This window comes from Poecile atricapillus, chromosome 2 (assembly GCF_030490865.1).
Source record: "Poecile atricapillus isolate bPoeAtr1 chromosome 2, bPoeAtr1.hap1, whole genome shotgun sequence".
NCBI lineage: Eukaryota > Metazoa > Chordata > Aves > Passeriformes > Paridae > Poecile > Poecile atricapillus.
The window spans coordinates 81,464,320-81,483,156 of NC_081250.1; the positions used below are offsets into that span (position 1 = coordinate 81,464,320).

At 40.5% G+C, this 18,837-nt stretch overlaps 1 protein-coding gene across 1 annotated transcript in view; it reads left to right on the top strand.

The window, feature by feature from the left end:
* Positions 1–18,837, top strand: part of SEMA5A (semaphorin 5A) — a 412,149-nt gene that overhangs the window by 231,132 nt on the left and 162,180 nt on the right. Inside the window, exon 7 of the mRNA XM_058831651.1 lies at positions 1,192–1,405. Coding sequence (XP_058687634.1) covers positions 1,192–1,405 — 214 coding nt within the window. The remainder of the gene's footprint in view (positions 1–1,191; positions 1,406–18,837) is intronic.

Consider the following 18,837-nt stretch of genomic DNA (forward strand, 5'->3'; position numbering starts at 1 on the left):
ACAAGCTGCAGTCCCTGTTCTGAGCCAGCAGATTAAAAGGCAGAGTAAATTGTGGCTGAGAACTGGCTATTTGTGTACTGATGGGTGAGCTGATGTGTAAAAGGCTCATTTAGCTCATGGCAGGCCAATTAGGAGAGCTAACAATCTCTTTTTACAGGCTTTTCCTCATCTGTGGGAGACATGCAGCGAGGAGCAGCTCAGTTTCTCCTACATGCCAATTTTTATGAGCCTTGGGTGTTTATAAGACTTCTGCCACTATCAGGTTTGATTGGCATCAATAGGTTTAGTTATCAAATGTGGTTGTGTAGCTGCATACTGTGTATGTGTAATTCTGGAGAAATGAGAGTACCTCTATTAGTGATTTCTGACTGGTAAGGATGAGAAATCTTGACTGAGAAGATCTGTCATTCTGTGTTCAAAACAAGCCTGATTGTAGCATCAGTAATAGTCATAATATTAAGTATCAAAATGTCACTGATTGGACTAGGCTACCTGTTTGTTTCAGGAGGGTAGAAACACTTAAATACGAAGAATAGCTGTATTATTAAAAAACTCATTGGCAGATTTATTATACTTAAACCCATTGCACCTTTATTTTCAAATAGCATATTAACATCATGCTGTGGTTTATGGCTGAAAGTATTTGGGCTACTAAATTAGAAATGGTTCTGCTGAGTTGGAAAGCTCCTTTTCTTACTCTAATTTTTCATGTGAGATTTTTTCTTAAAGCACACCAACAAAACAAATTTTGTTTTTTTGTTTTGTCTCGGGAGATCAGACGTTGACTTCAAAGACAGATTAGGCCAAGGAAGAAAGCAAACAACAACAAAAAATATATTATTTGTTTTGTTGTTGTTGATGCTTTATTGATTCTGGTGATCAGGTTTGGTTTTATTTTTCATAATAATAATCTTTGCAGAGGTGTTTTTTTGAGCCTGTTCTAATAGAAAGCATTTAAGCATGCTGGATAATGACTGACATGTCAAAATGGCAGAAGTGAGATCTGACAACATTGCAGTAAGAATTTCTGTATGAGACAATTTCAGATTGATGTAGAGGTTGGCTCTCTCTATTGTACAATAATAAAGTAGGTAACAGGTGTTTTTCATAGAATTTTGCTCAGATTGATGCACCTTGGCTGAAATGATAATTTTCAGGTAAATTTAATACCTTTTTATAATTCTTTTACAGTTAAGCAACTTGAGAGAGATACATGACCAAATCAGTGGCATGGCTCGTTGTCCCTACAGTCCCCACCACAATTCTACTGCTCTTCTCACTTCCAGTGGAGAATTATATGCTGCTACAGCCATGGATTTTCCAGGAAGAGATCCTGCTATTTATCGAAGTCTGGGGGCCCTTCCTCCTCTCCGAACTGCCCAGTACAACTCCAAGTGGTTGAATGGTGAGTGCTGATGTTCTGTGAGACTCATCTTTTTAACTCATGACCATCATATTCATCCTATTGAAATTCCATTCTGAGAATCTGAATGTTTTTGGAGTATTGTTTATTTAACTTGAAAATTATTTTGCTTTTTTTATATACTATTTTACTACTATAAGTATTATGGAATTTAGTTAATATAGCTGAAGTTTGTAGATGTGCCTTTGAATACATGTCATTTTTGCAGGCATGAGGATGAGATGCACATACAGTGCTCTTACATGGGAAAGCTAAGTCAACTCTGAGCAGCAGCTTGCACTGAGCATTCTTTTTTGAGTCCCTCAAAAATCTAAGGCAGAAAATAAACAGTTTAGAATGGACTGAATTCTCCTGACTTTCCCTGCAGGTCTCAGCTTTCACAAGTTGAAAAAGTTTGGCTTTCAAGCTGCTTAGCTGGCAGACTGGCATTTTTGACACTTACTATAGCCAAAGGAGAGGGAATAGTTTACAAAACATATCATAAAATTTTGTTTAGCAGTCAGTTTTGTGTCATGGATGTTAATCACATGATGAGGATTTCCAGCTGGAAAAAGCTGTAAACAGATAGTTATTACTGCGATGTGACAGACCAAGTTGCCATTTTGTTTATTACAAAAAAACGGAAACAGATTATTCTAAAATGAAAAATATTATTAAAAGTAAAGTGTGAAATTATGTATATTATAGTTTGCACATGACTGTTCCAGAAGAAAAAAACAAAATAAACATAAAGCATGTTATGTGACACAACAGTCACTATTCCTACAGTACATTTCATGATAAGATGGGATTATTTTCATGTTGGAAATTAAATATAAGTATAAATCCTTCTAGCTTCAGAACATTTGGTCAGCTGAAAGTAACAGATTTTATTTTGAATATATCAGTTCTCATATAATGTGAATGCTGTATTGTGCTTATATATTTTATTTGAACAGTGACCCCATCAGAGGTAGCTCACAGAAATTTGTGACCTTTTCTAATGGTTGCATGATTTTAGAATTTTAATTAACAACAACAAAAAAAGTCCTAAATTGTGTGGAATATAATATAATTATATATTATAATATATTATAATATAATTATTGCAGTGCAAAAGAAGTGAGGGGAAAAATGAACTCATTGTATATATATATATATATCCCTGTTCAGGCACCCTTTGTCCACTCAGCTTGCTGTTGGAACTAATTGCTGGGCCACACCTGTGGCTTTTGTCAAAGGGTAAAAGTTCTCCACACAGAATTTGCAGCTTAACTGGGTATTTTTATGCCAAAGGCATGCTAAATTTTACACTAGGCTTCTCTAATTAATCATATTCACTGTATTCACATTTTGTCTATTAATAACTTCAGATGTACTTACACATTCTCTGTTAGAGTCCATTCTTCTGACTCAAAACTGTTTATAATTAAGTTACCAGGAAACTGTAGCCTTTATCTTTGGGGAGGAAGAAAAAGATGAGTTTTATAATTAGAGCCAGGTAAAGTAAGTCCCATAAAAGACTGAAAGCAGCCCAGTTAACTATATTACAGGAAGGGGAAATATTTTCCGGGGTAGCTAGGAGTTGGGGCTTAATCTGCTTGAGCTGGGGATTCATCTGCTTTTATGTCAATTTGCATCCTTTTATGATTCAGTGACAAGAAACTACATTAGATTTTCAGTGTTTGGATTGAAAGGAAGATTTTGCTTCTTTCACTGAGAAAGTAACATAGATTGATAATCTTGTAAGAAAAGTAAGACATCAGCTGGAATGGAAGCTCCATAGTCACTATCTGTTATGCAGCAGTAGCTCACAGTTACTGTAATTCAGCCTCATTTGAGGTGTTCATGTGCATGCATGTGTCTGTCAGTGTTTCCAATTCAAAGTTCTCCTCAGAAACACGCTGGGTTTTTTCTCACTTGGATTTTCTGCTCTATGAATCATGTTGGATCAAATCAAATAATCTCTGAGGGTGATGGTTGTACTCTGAAACGCAGCTGATTATCTTGTTCTGTGATTTATTGCTGTGCAGTAAAGATGTTGTTGATTTTAGTGGCTAGCATAGCAAATTCAGATATCTTCAATCCCATCAGTCAGGCAAAAAGGAAATGCCTATATGCTCAGGCAGTCTGCTCTTGGTGTTCACTGTACCTTTTGGTGCAGGATCTTAACTTGAAAAGCTCTGAATCTTCATTACAGGTAAAACTTGTTCTTAATCTTACTTGTCAGAAGGTCTGTAATCACAGGAACAATGGTATACAGTGCAAGAGGGGAAAATGAAGCTGATGTATCAGGTGGCTTGGGTGAGATCCCATATTACCATGATGTGATTTCAGAATCTGGAACCACAGATTTCACAAATAAAATACATTTTCATTGTTGACCCAAGTTCCCCATTTGTTCTGGTTCAGCCAGAACAATTTATTATCACATATTTATTATTGGATCCTGCCTTCTACTGGGGGCTTGATAGGCATGGAAGCAATCCACATCAGCTGAGTACATAAGTTAGCAGCTATTTACTGAACATTATTCTGATCAATTGCTTCACATTAGAAGATGAGGGAGAAATCAGGGAACTTTCATTTATGAATTACCAATTTTTGATGCACTCAGCACTCAGTTATCTGGGGGGACAAAGAGTTGTTTAGTTCAGTTAAAAGTATTAATTATTCAGCATATATGTTAAATTAAGCTACATAAGTATGTTGAGAGAATATAACTGAAGGGGAGAAAGAAAATCAATGTGAAGCACAAAGATTTTGAACAGGCACAAATCCAAAAAGTTAGATGGACAGCACAGCAGCACTGCCAACACAGAAACCCTATTTCTGACTGTAGCTAGTTATTGTGGAGCCATCTTTAAGGCTCTCTGAACATAAAATCATTCACCTGCTAGACAACATGCTTCAGGATTTGACTCCCTGAATTTTGTCTGATTTAAAATTTTTTATTGGCAGAAAGGACAGTTCACCAAATGTTATATATATACACACACTTCCTTAAAGTTTTTCCTATTTTGAAAAATTTTAGAGTGTGCACAGTCATGTCATCTTCATTGATGGAGGAATGAAGCATCTGGTGGTACTTATTGAACTTAATCTCTTTTATGATTTATAGTAGTAATCTATTCAGCTCTTGAATATCTCTGAATAAGATCACCAGCTACCTTTTTTTTTTTTACTTCAGTATTTCCCTCTACTTTTAGAAAAAGAAACTGGTGTTCTGTTTATCGATGCTATTTCTGTCTTCCTTGTGCTCCTATAGACAGTATCAAATGCAGCTGGCCCAAAGGCAATGAGGAGGTTTTTAACCACAGTTGTGATCATGCCGAAATTCTGCTCGCCTCCATCACTAGATGCCACTGAAGCACCAGGTTACTGTGGTGGCATGACCTTAGTGCTCACCTTTGTTCAACAGGAGTTGGGCTGCTCACAAAGAATTTGTCAAGTGACAATGCAGGGAGAGACAGACGCTGCGTTATCTTCTTGCCAACCATGTCAGTACTGTGTATCTGTGTCACTGTTCTCAAATGGAACATAATCACCCAGAGGAGTTAATGAGGGCTGCAAACCAGCTCTCTTCATATCCAACAGCCCAGCTGGCTGCAGGATAGTGAGCCTGCAAATGTGAAATAGAGAACCCAGCTCTCCTTTTGGCCTTCTCTTTTTCCACATAAAGGAAAATGTAATGCCTGAAGTTACTCACATTAATATATATGCACAAACAGATGAAGAAGGTGGAAAGACTGCTTACCAGTAATTTACTCTGTAAGGTGTCTACTTGTGTTCTGCTGTGTACTCTGTCTTTCTGAATCCATGTTCAAGCATTTCTGTGCTTAAGAGAAACAATTTGAGGCAATAGAGCACACACTGAGAATTATGTCTAAAGCAGACATCTCTCCCACTGATTTCTTCTCCTGACCAAAACTGAGCTTCAGACAGCTGCTCAGATCAGTAAAGGGCAGCATGGTGCTGGAACGTTTTAAATTTCCCTTGTAGTGTTTCATAAGAAGAATAGTCTACCTTAGCAATCTGCTTTGAACATTATTAAGTGATAAAAAATAAATTATTCTTTCATTAAGCTAGCATGCTGTCTGTTTCAGTGTCTTTAAGCTCTCAGTGTAGCAATGTTTAAATCATAGCTGGCATTGATATCATATGCTTCTAATTAGACTTTACTGTAGAGTTGATCTGCAAAGTGCAGCAGGGGCAGAATTTGTCAAAGTTTGCTCTAGAGAACAGAAGATATGATAATATATATGGTAAATTTAATAGCTATATTTGCAGTCCACAGGCAGTGTGTTCAGATTGGCAAAGAAAAGCCTTCACTGTTTAAACTTAGAAACCTTTTCTGTAGTCCAGCAATTACAGTTAGTAAAGGCATTTCTCCTTTCAATACACCTCTCTAAGTTACTAAATGTGATCTGATACCTCAGTGTGAAAGTTGGCCTTAGTCTATGTCTGTTTGCTTCCCTCAGCCAATAAAAGGGCAAAACATTAAAAAAAAAATAAAATAAAATCCGTCTGTTTCATCACACACACACACACACACAAAAAACCAAAACCAAAAACAAACCACTATGACATTTGGTTTCATAATTTGTCAAATACCTTTCCTTACAATTGCATGGGTCTCCAACTATCTTGAAATGATTGCAGCTATTTTCTTTACCCTAGACATGCAATGATAGATGCTATAGGAATGTCACAACTTTTCATCGGTGGGCAGACCACAGATGATTAAAATGTAATCCTCTATCAGAGATAGCAATAAAATAAAATTAAAATAAAAAAAAAAAAAAAAAAATAAAATCTCTTCCAAATTGGAAGCTTTTTCATCTGAGGAGATGAGTGTTTGGATTGCTCTGCTTTACTGGTAGATATAATATTACCATTTTTCCTCTTGCTGTCCTAAGCATATGGTTATTAGATACTCTTACTAAAGTGGTTTTTCTGAGATCACTTTCTTAAAAACACTAATAAAAAGGTTATTAATCCAAAACAGATACTTTAAGTCTTCACAAGTAATAGTAAAATTCTTTTAAAGGTGGTTTGACTGGTAGTGTTTAATACAGCTCTTAATCAATGCGTATTATTGTTTGTTAGCAGGCTTTTATTAAAACTTTTGCTGCTAGTAGGATGTGTAGAGAGAATTTATGATCTAAGAATAAAAATAAATTCTTTTTAAGGATTAATGGAAATGGCCATAATAATTTAGTGTTATTCTTTCATTTTTCTGGGTTTTAATGAAAAGCCTTTTAATTACCTAGTACAAGCTTTTCTTTATTATGTAATATTTCATGTAACTCAAAACCAGTGTGTGCGTGAATGTGCAATGTACTCTTTCAGATAAGAGACCTGACTGAAAATATGCAAAGCATATTCTACCACTTTTTCTTATTTTGCAAGAAGATAAATAATTACATTTCTTTGGCTGTGCCACCTATAAAGTTGGTTATTTTCTTTTGTGTGTATCATCATTTTGCCAGTATCCTAAAATAGGAGTGAAGATATCTGCTGGTTTTGAGACCTGTCCTTAGGCTTCTTCACTGGAGCAGCTACCAGAGGAAAAATTTGAGCAGTTAAGCTGTGGTTTTCCTTTCAAATTCATATATTTTCTCCCTGATGGCAGTGACAGAGTAGGAGAGCAGTAAGTTGATGTTGAGGTAGAGGTCCCTCCCCTGACTTCATTTTTTCAGTGCCAGACTAAGTTATTACAAAACACCTTCATAGCATTTCCTTAACTGTTTGAAATGGTAGACAAGAAGCACTACCCATGGAGTTAGGATATTTTTACTTCTTATCTACTCTGGGTAAAACAGCAAGGTCCACCTACCATTTATTAAAAACACTAGGAGGCTATTGAGGGCAGTGTTTTTATATCTCATCTAGCCTGCTTACACCAATCAGAGAGGCTGAATAAGGAAGGAGGACACTTCTGCAAGCAGATCATCTGTTCCCAAATGTGGAGAGGCACAATAGGAGTGCAAGCCTCATTGATGCACAAAACTATCATACACAGTGACCCAGAGAGAATGAAAGAACTTAGGACTGAAATGCATCTCATTTACAGGAAGATGGAAAAGTTCAAATTTCAGAGAACATGAACACATAACCAACATTTATCAAAGAAAGGCGGGGACTGAAAGGTTACCTGAATATGAGGAATAATGTCTTCACTGTGCAAGTAACTGCACAGTGGAACACTCTACCCAGAGAGGTTGTGGAGTTTCATTCATTTGGGATATTCAAGAATAGTCTGGACACAATCCTGTCCAATGTACTTTAGGATGACCTGACTTGAGCAGGGAGGTTGGATCACATGACCCTTCTAACCTGACTCATTCTGTGATTCTGTGTGATCCTGTGACAAATATTGGAGGTAAGATGGAATTTCAACAGCAGACATACCAAGCCTTAAGGTGAAGGGGGAACAGGATGATTATGAAATTGGTTTCCTTTTTGTTATAAAACAAAACAAAACAAAAAAACCCACCAAAAAACAAACAAACAAAAAACACAAAAGAGGAGCAGGTTGAAATGGATTGATGCTGTTGGTATTCCAGGCACTCACCAACAAAGCCTCTCTATCATTCCCCTCCACAGCTGGATGCCGGAGAGAAAATATAACAAAGGGTTCATGAGTTGAAATAAAGATGGGGAGAGATAACTCACTAAATATCATCATGGGCTAAACAAGCTCAAATTAGAGATATGAATTTAATTTATTGCTAACAAAATCAGAGCAGGATAATGAAAAGTAAAATAAAATCTTAAAACCTTCCACGCCTCCCTCCTTCCTAGCTGTGCCTCTTATCCCAGGTGGTGCAGGGAGACAGGGAATGGGGGTTATCACCTGAATGGGTCAGTTCATCACCCATGGCCTCTCCATCTGCCCAGGGAGAGGAGTCATTTCCCTGCTGCAATGTGGGGTCCTTCCCATGGGAGACAGTTCACCATGAACTTCTCCAGTATGAGTCCACCCCATAAGCAACAGAACTCCCCAAACTGTTATAATGTGAGTCATTCCTCCGCAGGGTTCGGTCCTTCAAGGACAAGCTGCTCAAGCATGGGCTCCTCTTTCCATGGGCCTTTCATGGGGTCACAGCCTCCTCTCAGGTATCCATCCACTCCAGCATGGGGATCTTCTGTGGGCTGCAGGTGGATTTCTGCATCCCTGTGGAACTCCATGAGCTGCAGGGGCACAGCTGCTTCACTGTGGTCTTCACCTCAGGCTGCAGGAAAATCTCAGCTCTGGCACCTGGATCACCTCCTGCCCCTCCTTCTCCACTGACCTTGGTGTGTGCAGGGCTGCTTCTCTCACATGCTTTGATTCCTGTCTTCTGTGGCCACAACTACAGCTGCACAACATCTGTTATCACAGAGGCATTTCCACTAGTTGGCCTTGGCCAGTGGCATGTCCATCTGTAGGAGCTGCCAGAGATTGCCACAGTTGGACATGGGGAAAGCTTCTGGCAGCTTCTCATAGAAGCCACCCCTGTAGTCCCCCCACTACCAAAGCTTGGCCATGCAAGCCTGTTGTGGTTTTAAACTAGTAACAAAAATTACTTATTTTTGTTGTGAGATATGGATTAAAACTTAAAAGGAATAAAGACAGTTTATTAACAGACTATTAGAATAAGAATACTAAAATAAACTTTCAGAAAACCCTTTTACTTCTTACTACTCGATTATTTCTTTGTACACATAATAACATAGAGACAAAAAAATAGTCTTACAATCTTGGTGGTCAAAAACAGTCTCAATTGTTAGAGTCTTTTCATCAGTCCTTGTAGAGAAACAGAAGTCTCTTCCTGCCAATCCATGGAGTTTTTAGAGTCCACTCCTCCCATCTCACACTATTCTGAGGTGTGCAATGGGTCAAATTGAATCTAGGGATGTTATTTTTAAGGATAAGTGATTCAAAGGTAGAAATCTTTTTCAGTTGTTTCTGTGAGCCTTCCTGGAAAACAGCCATCTCTTTGGCTCCTTTAAGGCTTTAAAATCTTCACTTCACTCGCAAGTTCCAGCAACTCACAGTATCATAACCACTCTTCTTTTCTTTAAAGTCCACACTTTGAATACTCTATTCCTCCCATACTCTAGTCATGAATTAAAGGAGTCTTTAAACTACTGTCCATCTCCATAGCTGTAACAGAAAGACTTTTCAGCAACAAGCATCTTCTTTTTTTTCTCTTTCTTAATTAAACTTAACTCTTTTCTTCACTGTTTTTGGTAGTTTTATGATGTCTTACATGTTAATTATCTCTCTTTCTCTGTCTATTCTAAGAAAAAGGAGTAATCTGTTGTTTATCTAGGTAGTAAAGGAATTAAAAGAAGAAAGCTACAAAAGTTCATAGTGTCCGGTTTCAGTCTAGCAGCAGACCTTGAAAACTAAACTAAACTGCTAAACTCTGCTTTTCTCTCCTTCCCCCCCCCCCGCAGCCTTGTCCTGGGCCTGGGAGGGGGGGGAAAGCCAAAACAGAGCTTGTTACCTCTCCAGAGCCGGAAACAAAAGAGAACGAGAGAGCTCTGAGTGTACTTCTTAAGGGGGTGTTTACAAGTTGAATTCACTTTTTAATGGTCAGATCTGCTGTCAATTCTTGAAAATGACTGGTAATTGGTCAGGAAGAAAAACTCCCATCAGTCACCAGTAGCTTCAACTTCCCCTTTTTTTACTCGGTCTTAAAGGTGAAGCTAACCCATGACAAAGCCAAATGCACAAGTCTGCGGGGAAAGTCATTTGTCTCCCACCCTGCAAAACTAGAATGGAGAAAAAAGAAGAATGGCAGAGAAAATTTTTGGAGAGAAATGGGTATGCCATCATAACTGGGTTTAATTTTCATACCACAGCTGGTTGGCAAAATCTTGTTAAAGAACACTAGATTCCTGTTTATGTAGAATTCTGGATTCAATTTCAAGTAGCAATCCAAACTTCTGGATCTTTTGATAGATCCCCATACTCCAAATTTCTAGAGGTTTTGAGTGAATTAATGAAATCCCTATGTATTTTTTCATCCTTGCCCCCCCCTGCCCCTGCATACATGGCTTTGCAAGGTGTCTATCCAGTGAATATAGGTGGCAAAATCCACTGAACTCCTGGTACAACTTTCAAATACTTCAGTAAGTATTAGGTTAGAGTAAAAGAATGGCTTCTGTGACTAATTTTGCCATTGGCAAATTTGCATCAGCAAAATGATATAACAAATTGCAAAGTATTATGCCATGTAAAAACACTTTACCTTGAAATGAAGGAGATTTATTTGAAATAAACAACAGGAAATAAAACAAGGAATTTTATAATACCATATTGGAAAACAATTTTTCAGAAAAGAAATAATTGCATTTCAGAATTTATTAGAGTGCATCAGTTAAAAAGTAATGAGTGCATTCACTTTTATGATCATACTGAATTCTATTATAAAATCTATCAGCAATATAAGAGAAGACTGGAAAAAAAAGTTCTGGGATACACAATTTCAGTGTATTTTGCTGTCCTTGCTCTTCTATACCTATAAAATTTTCCATTTAGCAAAAGGAAAATAATTTAAAAGAAATCATGGAGAGCTAAGGCATTGCAAAGGAAGTAGTCAAAATAGATTGGTAGCCAGCCACTCTATAGCAAGTTGGTATTTTTAGCACGCATCATAGGAAAAAATAGCTATTAATAAATCATTTCCAGCAGTTTCATACAGGACTTAACATTTTAGAGTTCATCTCCTGAAGATGGATATAGCTGTGTTGACCACAAGTTATGTATTACTTTTAAGACATATAATGCTGTAGGCATATTTTACTCTGTGATTAAAAATTGTCCCTAAACCTTCATGAGCAGTGATTCCTTGATCAGCCTAATGCAAGGTCTGTACTTTTTTTCCAACAGCTGCAAAGGGCCACAATTAAATTAATATACTTAATGAATATGCAGAGATGGCAAAATGCAATTGCAACTGAATTTTGTTGATTATGTTAATAAAATGCAAGGAAATAATATAGACTGGCACATTTGAAGCTTAAATTCTTTCCATTACTTTAAGTGTCTATTTTGAAGAGCATTTCTAGCTGAAATGTGAAGTTTATTAAAAAAAAAATCAAATGTATCTTTCTAGAATTTAATTCTATTAAGCATTTCATTGAATCCAATTATTTGAAAGAAATGGGTCTTTAGACATCAACAGTATGGTGTAATTCATTGATCTAGTGAGGCTGGTGAACAAGTGAACAAGTTCCAGAGATATGTCATTCAACATTAGAGCATTATCTAGACTCCTAAGATCGTGAATATGTTATATATTCATATATCTTTGTGCATCTTATTTTGTGTGCATATATACATATATAATCTGATCTGTGTCTAAATTTAAAAAAATAATATTTTAGCTTTCTTTTAACATTAATTTCACTTTTGATTTTGTCTTTGAATGCCTTGACTTCAGATGTGAGTGATCACACTTCACAGGGTCCATGGAAATCACAGCTCTTACTTGCTTAGAGTAGGTTTTGGACCTTTAAATTCTTAAGGTTAATTGCTGTTACCTTCTTAAAAAAAGTTAGATCATTTCCTGTCATTTGGTTCACTCTGGAAGCATTAGCATCCACTAACTATGTAAATTAAGCCATGTTAGACTGCTTCAGAAGAAGTTAAGTTATAAGGATTAAAGAGCACAAGTGAACATTCTTGCTCCTAAATTCAAACAGCAAGAAGAGGCCAAGACTAATTCAGATGCTTTCAGGGAGCTCGTTTAGGATACTGTTTTCCATTTCTATCCGCAGAAAAATTCCTGTACAGTTTCTCTCATTCTTTTACCTACTCAGGATGTACCCACACCACTAAATAAAAAAGGCCTAGGAAATTAGCTTATGCATGACACCTTTGGCAGAGGGAAAGGGAGAAAAATCTAAAGGGAATCATTGTGTCTTCCTGTTAAGTGCTTTCACATTAAGAATAGAGACTGTGCTCCCCAAAAAATGTAGGTTTGTCTCCAATCCTCAGGAAAACAATCATATTATTTCTGGTTGAAGCACTATCTTGGCTTCATATAGTTGAGTTGTCTTTTTTTGCAGTAACTTAGAAGAGTTTGTGGGGAAATATCCTTGTTGAGCAGTTATGCTGCTTTATGAAAGAAATGGTGGATTCCCAGGATTTGTGCTGAATAAGCAAACTTAAGAAATAGCAGAGTAGTGTGTTTGCCCAGGGGCAGTACTAATTAGCCTCCCAGTGCTATCAGCGCTTGGGTTTGTGGTCTGTGTAGCACTGCTCCATGATGTACACCTGAGATATTTTTTGGGTTACATCAACAAAGTAATTTTCTTGCTTTCTTGATTCCACTGGTTCAATTTAATTTGAGAAAGTCTAGTCAGCCTGACATGTCCATAAATTGAGTATATAAAAAAATCCTATAAAGGTCATATACAATACTTGTGACATTATTACAGGTTGACATTCTTGTACTAACTGTATTGTGTCACATACCAGAATCTTTGCATTTGTTGTGGTGATCTGATAAATCGGAAATGAGATGTGTTTGCCCTTCCGAGAACTATTTACAAAATCATTATGAAACAAGATTCACTTCATTTGCTGCATTAAAAAGTTACATGGTAAGGCCTCCATGTCAACAAATGGCAGTTCACAGCACAATATTTGGACACATAAGAACAGATTTTTCCTAGCTGAGAAGCTACTTTTTCCTTTGAAGTTTTGAAGTGACCGTGTTCATTTTTCCCAAAGAGAGAATGAAATAAACAAAGTCTGTCTGACATGATAATCCTTCCATATCCACTGAATTCCCTAGGGTAACTCTGAGATTATTACATTTAATGCAAATGAAAGCCTTTTTCACAAGTTTCAGCAACAGGTCACAATTTCATCAGTTCATAATCAACAAAGTGTAGGTGTTTGCAGATGTATATATTGTTTCTCAGTTTTGAAACTATGAAATATGAGTACTAGGTATTTTTATACATGTATTATGATTATCAGTGCAACTTTAAAATACTGTCTTTTGAAAGGTTGATTTTCAAGAACTCTGAATACCTTCTGAATGCATTTCAAATTATTTTTACTGCTATAGATTGTGATATTTATTTTTGTAATTCATCATTCTTTACACTGAGTGCTTCTAACAGTGTTTTTTTTAACTCTGCAGTGAGATCCTGTGGTGCCAATGTAGAGACCTTTTTATATCAGTGGGCCTCCAGTGAGAAGTATCTTCAGGCCTGATTGCAAGGCAGGGCCTCCTTTTTTAATGTTTGTACAAAATGTTTTTTGTGGGTGGATCAAATTAACTTTGAGTATTCACGCAGTAGGTTTTTGAAGCTTTTGAAGCCTTTGAAGCAAAATCTCTATTGTAATGAAAGTTTTACGCAGATGTGGAATGAAGATTTAAGTTTCTAGTAGGTTAACATTACTAATAGTTTCATTCTTGCATGTCGTCAGTATGATTTTATTTCTTATGATATCATAAATCCTGTCCAACTATTTTGCCTTTTTTATTCCTTTTTTTTAAGGACACAAATGCACTGATAGTATGTCACCCTGGAAATTCAACCTTCTAATAATGTTTTCATAGTTTTAGTTACTTTCCCATGAAAGTCCTGTAAACATAAGTTGCTTATCACATTCCTTCTAAGAAACGTCTTTTGACGGACGTTTTCCATGACCAGTATGCTTGGGAATGTGGTAACTTAATTATCCAATCCCTGGTTCTGGTGACCACCAACGTGATGTGCATCTAGGGACCCCTGAGGGAGAGTGCCGCCAGTGGACAACGAGCCGGCCGCTTCCCCCCAGAGGGGTAAGTGCGATTCTCCCGGGCTCTCCTAGAGAGAGCTGGTATTTAAACCAATGGGATAGTGGAGCCCTGCAAGTGAGCAGGCTTGGAACAGCTTATCTTGGTGAAGCAGAGCTCAAAATCCTGGGTCTGAGCTGATAGCGTCTGCAACTGCATTGGCAAGCCGTCAAGATAAACAGTTCTCATAATGGGGAACTGCATTTCAGCTAATGAGCAGCTTATCTACTCTGCGTGGCAGGACGCCTTGCCGCGCATGGGACTCTGTATTCCTGAAGAAGCTATGCGCACTTTGTTCCAGTGGGTAAAAGCGCAATGTTTTACTATGACTGTGAATAATGCATTTAACCTTGAGATTTGGCTGTCAGTGGGAGACCACTTGTGGGCTGAGCTAGCTGCGGGAAATACCAGCGCGTTCAGCGTAGGAGCAACCTGGGGAGTGATTTTTAAGGCGCTGGAACGGTGCCAGTCTGAGAACAGTGATGCCGGGATGGAAAATTCAGATGCCGGGGGTGCCTCCTTTGTACACCATGAGAGACTGAGAGATGAAACCGTAGATGAGCAGCGTAGCGCTCTCTCAGCTCTGCCCGGACCCTTAGAAGACTTTAGCCGCGGGCGGAAGCAATCTGTGCGCCAGAGATCTCCCTCTCCAGAAAAGTCTGGGTGCCCATCACCCGCGGAGCTGGGCGCGCAGGCTTTGCCAATGGAAAAACGGCAGAGGAGCGGAGATCGCGTGTCTCCGCCTGTGCCCGCCGCGGCACCTTCACCAGCGGCAGCGGTGAAGGTGGAACCTCCGCCGGCGCCGCAAGTACCGGCCAGCGCGGCCGCGAGAGACCCTTTCTCCAGCTCCGCCGCACCCTCCGTGCTGCGGCCAGCCGCAGCAGCAGGGGGAGCGTCCCCGCGGCCAACCGCGGGGCCGGCCAGCAGCGCCGCGGGGGGAGCAGTCCCACCGCATCCATCCGAAGAGCCTACTGACGCAGCTGGGGGGGCACCCCCGCGGCAAACCACGGGGCCTGCCAGCGCCACGGGAGGGGGGAGCTTCCAGCCCCCCCACGCCCAGCCGCGGGGCCCGCGCATGCACGAACCTTGCCGGGACACCCATCGCTGCTTCCCTCATCGGGGGCGTCCCCTGCAGCCTCTGCACCGCCTTTGCCCGGCCCCCTGTCAACAGCAGGGACACCGCCCACCACGGCAGAAGCAAGCGTGGTTCCTCCTCCCCGTACCCGGCCCGGTGCGGGGGTGCAGGCAGAGCCGCAGGCGGGGCTGCAACTCGTGCCGGGTGCTGCAGCCCTGTTGCCAAGGCAACCACCGCTGGAAACACCAGCAGCCAAGCTTCTTTCTTCTGTGCCGCGGGCGGAGGCGCAGACGCCCCCGCTGCAGCCCGCCAGCACGGCGGGGGGAGAGAGAGTCAGCGCTTGGCTCACCCATGCCCAGCACGCGGGGCCCCGCCAAGAAACCCAAGCACACAAACGCGCTGCCGCCGCTCGCAGAGCCACGACAGCGGCGGCGGCAGCGGCAGCAGGATGGAAAAGAAGGAGAAAAAAGCGAGTCCGGGGCGCCATTGCCCGCCGCCACCGGCCGCGAGAACCCCGTGAAAGTCGAGCCCTAACCCAGCTCTGGGGCCGGGGCCGGGGCCGGGCCTGCAGCAAAAACAGCAAACTCCCCGCCTACGCGGCGAGGGGGGCAGTGCCCTCACAGCCACGCGTGGGGCCTGCCAGCACCGCGGAGAGAAATCGCCACCCCCGCGCTCACCCGCGCGGCCCGCGCATGCGCGAGCCCCGCCGCCCCCACCCCAGATTCGTGGGGCGTGGAGGCGGGTGCTGCGGGCGCCAGGCGGGGTTCTGCCGGCCCCGTGCTGCTGGGCTCCTCTTCTGTGAGCCCGAGTTGTTCCGCAGGACGGTGCCGGGTCTTCGCGAGCTGTGCCCCGGCCGGCGCCGCGTTCCCCCCCCGCCTTGCGGGGGGCGGGCCGCACTGCGCCGGCTTCACCTTGCCCCGCCTTGCGTCCTCCGGAATCGCCTGAGCCTGCGGCTGGAGACGGCCACCCCCCATCGCCTCCAGCGGCCCGGGCGGATCAAGGTCCTGCGATTTCTGCCATGGGTTCCACACTCACCCCTCCTGTTCCTATCCCTGCGGGACTTAAATTTGCTCACCTTGTGCCTTTTGAGTCTTGTGTTCGGAGGGCTGAGAACCAGCTGCGAGGAGATGGTGGCTTCGGGTTCCCTGGACCTCCCTGAGTTCATGAACTACTGTTCTGACAGCCAGGGATCATCCTAAACGAGTCTGCATCCTGTCCATCCTTAGTGAGATGCTGTCAGCTTCTTAACACTAGCATGGACATCACTATTGTCAAGTTTGCTGACAGGCCCCTGGAGTGGCCCTTGGACTCGATACTGACACATTCAACACAATCCAATCAAAAAACCCGACGAACAACAACAGCAGCCATGTAAACTTTATAAGTCCCTCAAAAGCCCCTCAATTATATTTGGGGGGAAAATCCAATGAAAAAAAAAAAAGGGGGGGGATAAGAAGGGGGGATCAAAGCATCGTAAATTGCATTGTGCATTGTTAATTGATCTGTAAAAAATTTATAAATTTTGCATAGTAGAATTAAGTAGAGTTTCACTGAGTTTAAATCTAGGTGTTCTTTGAAACTTCTCTGTCGACAAGTTAGACTGTCAGTTTGAACAGAGTAACAATGTTTTATATAGTGTGTGTGTTAGTTCACTAAACTAGTTGTATTAAAATCAACCATCGAGTGCTTGCAAAGAAAACAATCTTTAAACATCAGGAACATAGACCAACATTCTAAATCAGCATCCATTCCAATTTCTGGTAAAAGAAACCTCTTGTGCTGTGTTTGTTCTCTTTCCTGCAAGAGCTCAGCAGGACATAACAAACACTGTGCCTTTTTATTTTTTTTTTTTTTTTCTAAACGAGAAAGGTGAGTTGTGGATGCTAGCTCTGGAGCAGGCAGCAAAGTGCCTGTGAAACTGCAGGCCATATAGCTTCTCAGTCTTGCCTGAGAAGCTAGCCTGGGAAAAACATGAGAAAGAATTAAAACAATCCTCAGAGACAGAAAACAGCCTTGCAGGTGTTGTTTTCTGTCTCTTGTTTTCTTTGCAGGAGAAAGTGAGGGGGGTGGTGAGCCCCACTGACCAATGATGGTGATGTAGTAGTTTACTAACCAATAAGAGTTTCCTTTCTGTACTTTCCACATATCAGTCTATAAAACAGAGCTGAAGTAATAAACTACGATAAATTCTCCTGTCTGACTCCATGAGAGTCTGTGTCGTCTCTTCCCAGCCATTCCTAATAGAGCGACACCTGGTGATTGTTGAGAATCTATAAATACTGGAGTCAGAGAATAAAGTGACGGGGTTTTGTTCTGACACTAAGAGTGATTGTGTGAATCATTTCATGTCCTTTAGCGACAGTAGTATGTAATTGATGAAGGCTCAGGGCACCAACAAGTTCTTAAAATTGTTGGGTTGTGATCTGCCAGCAAAAGACCTGTGCCGCTCTGAATGTGGAGAAAATATGGTGTTCCAGACTGCTCTCAAAGAAGCACTTCATAAAATAGAGAGTGAAAGTTACAGGCAGAGAGCACTATTGGATCTGCTCAGCTTCATACATCTGAGGCAGATCATAATCACTGCTGCCGAAAACCTGCTCTAGGAGCTCTCAGCACAGCAGATAGAGATGGAAGTAGCACAAGAGGCCAGACTAGCCAGGATCTGATCTGTCTTTAAAAAGAGTTTTCTTACAGTTTGGACTGCTGTAAGGCAGTGCCAGCTTGCTTGCTTACCTAGCGCCACCCCCCACCCCCCCCCCCCAGAGTTCTGAAAGGTTTGAGATACTCCTGTAAAATGCTTACATTGAATTAAAGCAGTCTTTTTCTCTTATACAATAGTGCTGTCAAAAAATGTTCACCTATTAATTTTATTTGAAGTGCTTCCTCACAACAGATGTTTTTAAAATAGTCTGGTTTATTTGTTTTCCCAATTAAAAAAATGGAAATGAGAAACAAGTTTTCTTGTTTCTCAGAGGTATCAGTGTTCTAAAATGGTTCCTTTTACTAGTGGGGCTCTTCTTCACAAATCTGTGTATCAAATTTATTTTTCCTTTAAGAGCTTATCAAGTTGTCAGCCTCTTCTAAGGTCATGGACTTTCCTCAGTTTTAGTAATCCTTACAGGAAATGGGCCATATGTTTATTGTCTTTGGTATCAACTGTTCCTTTTTATCTTTTCTTTCAATAAGTATTGCCATCTGTTGCTTTCCAGATTATTTTTTACATTCTCTAATTTTTCTCTAATTATATTTATTTTTTATATTCTCTAATTTCTCCTTCATCACTTTCAGGTTTTTTGATCAGTTTTTGATCAGCTTTCATTCATTTTTTTAAAGAAAGAAAAAATAAATCTGTAATGGTCTCAAAAGCATTAAGCAAGATAGGGTTGAAATGCAGTTATCATAAAATATTCCTATGAGAAAAGTTCTCTTTTCTTTCAGTTACAGCCTCTGGGCACATTTTTAGTCACCATCAATTACAACCCATTATCCTGCTAATCTGGAGTAATGGCATGATGGCAAAGCAGAAACAGAGTTAAAAGATAAAGCAATTACATTGTGAGAATTCA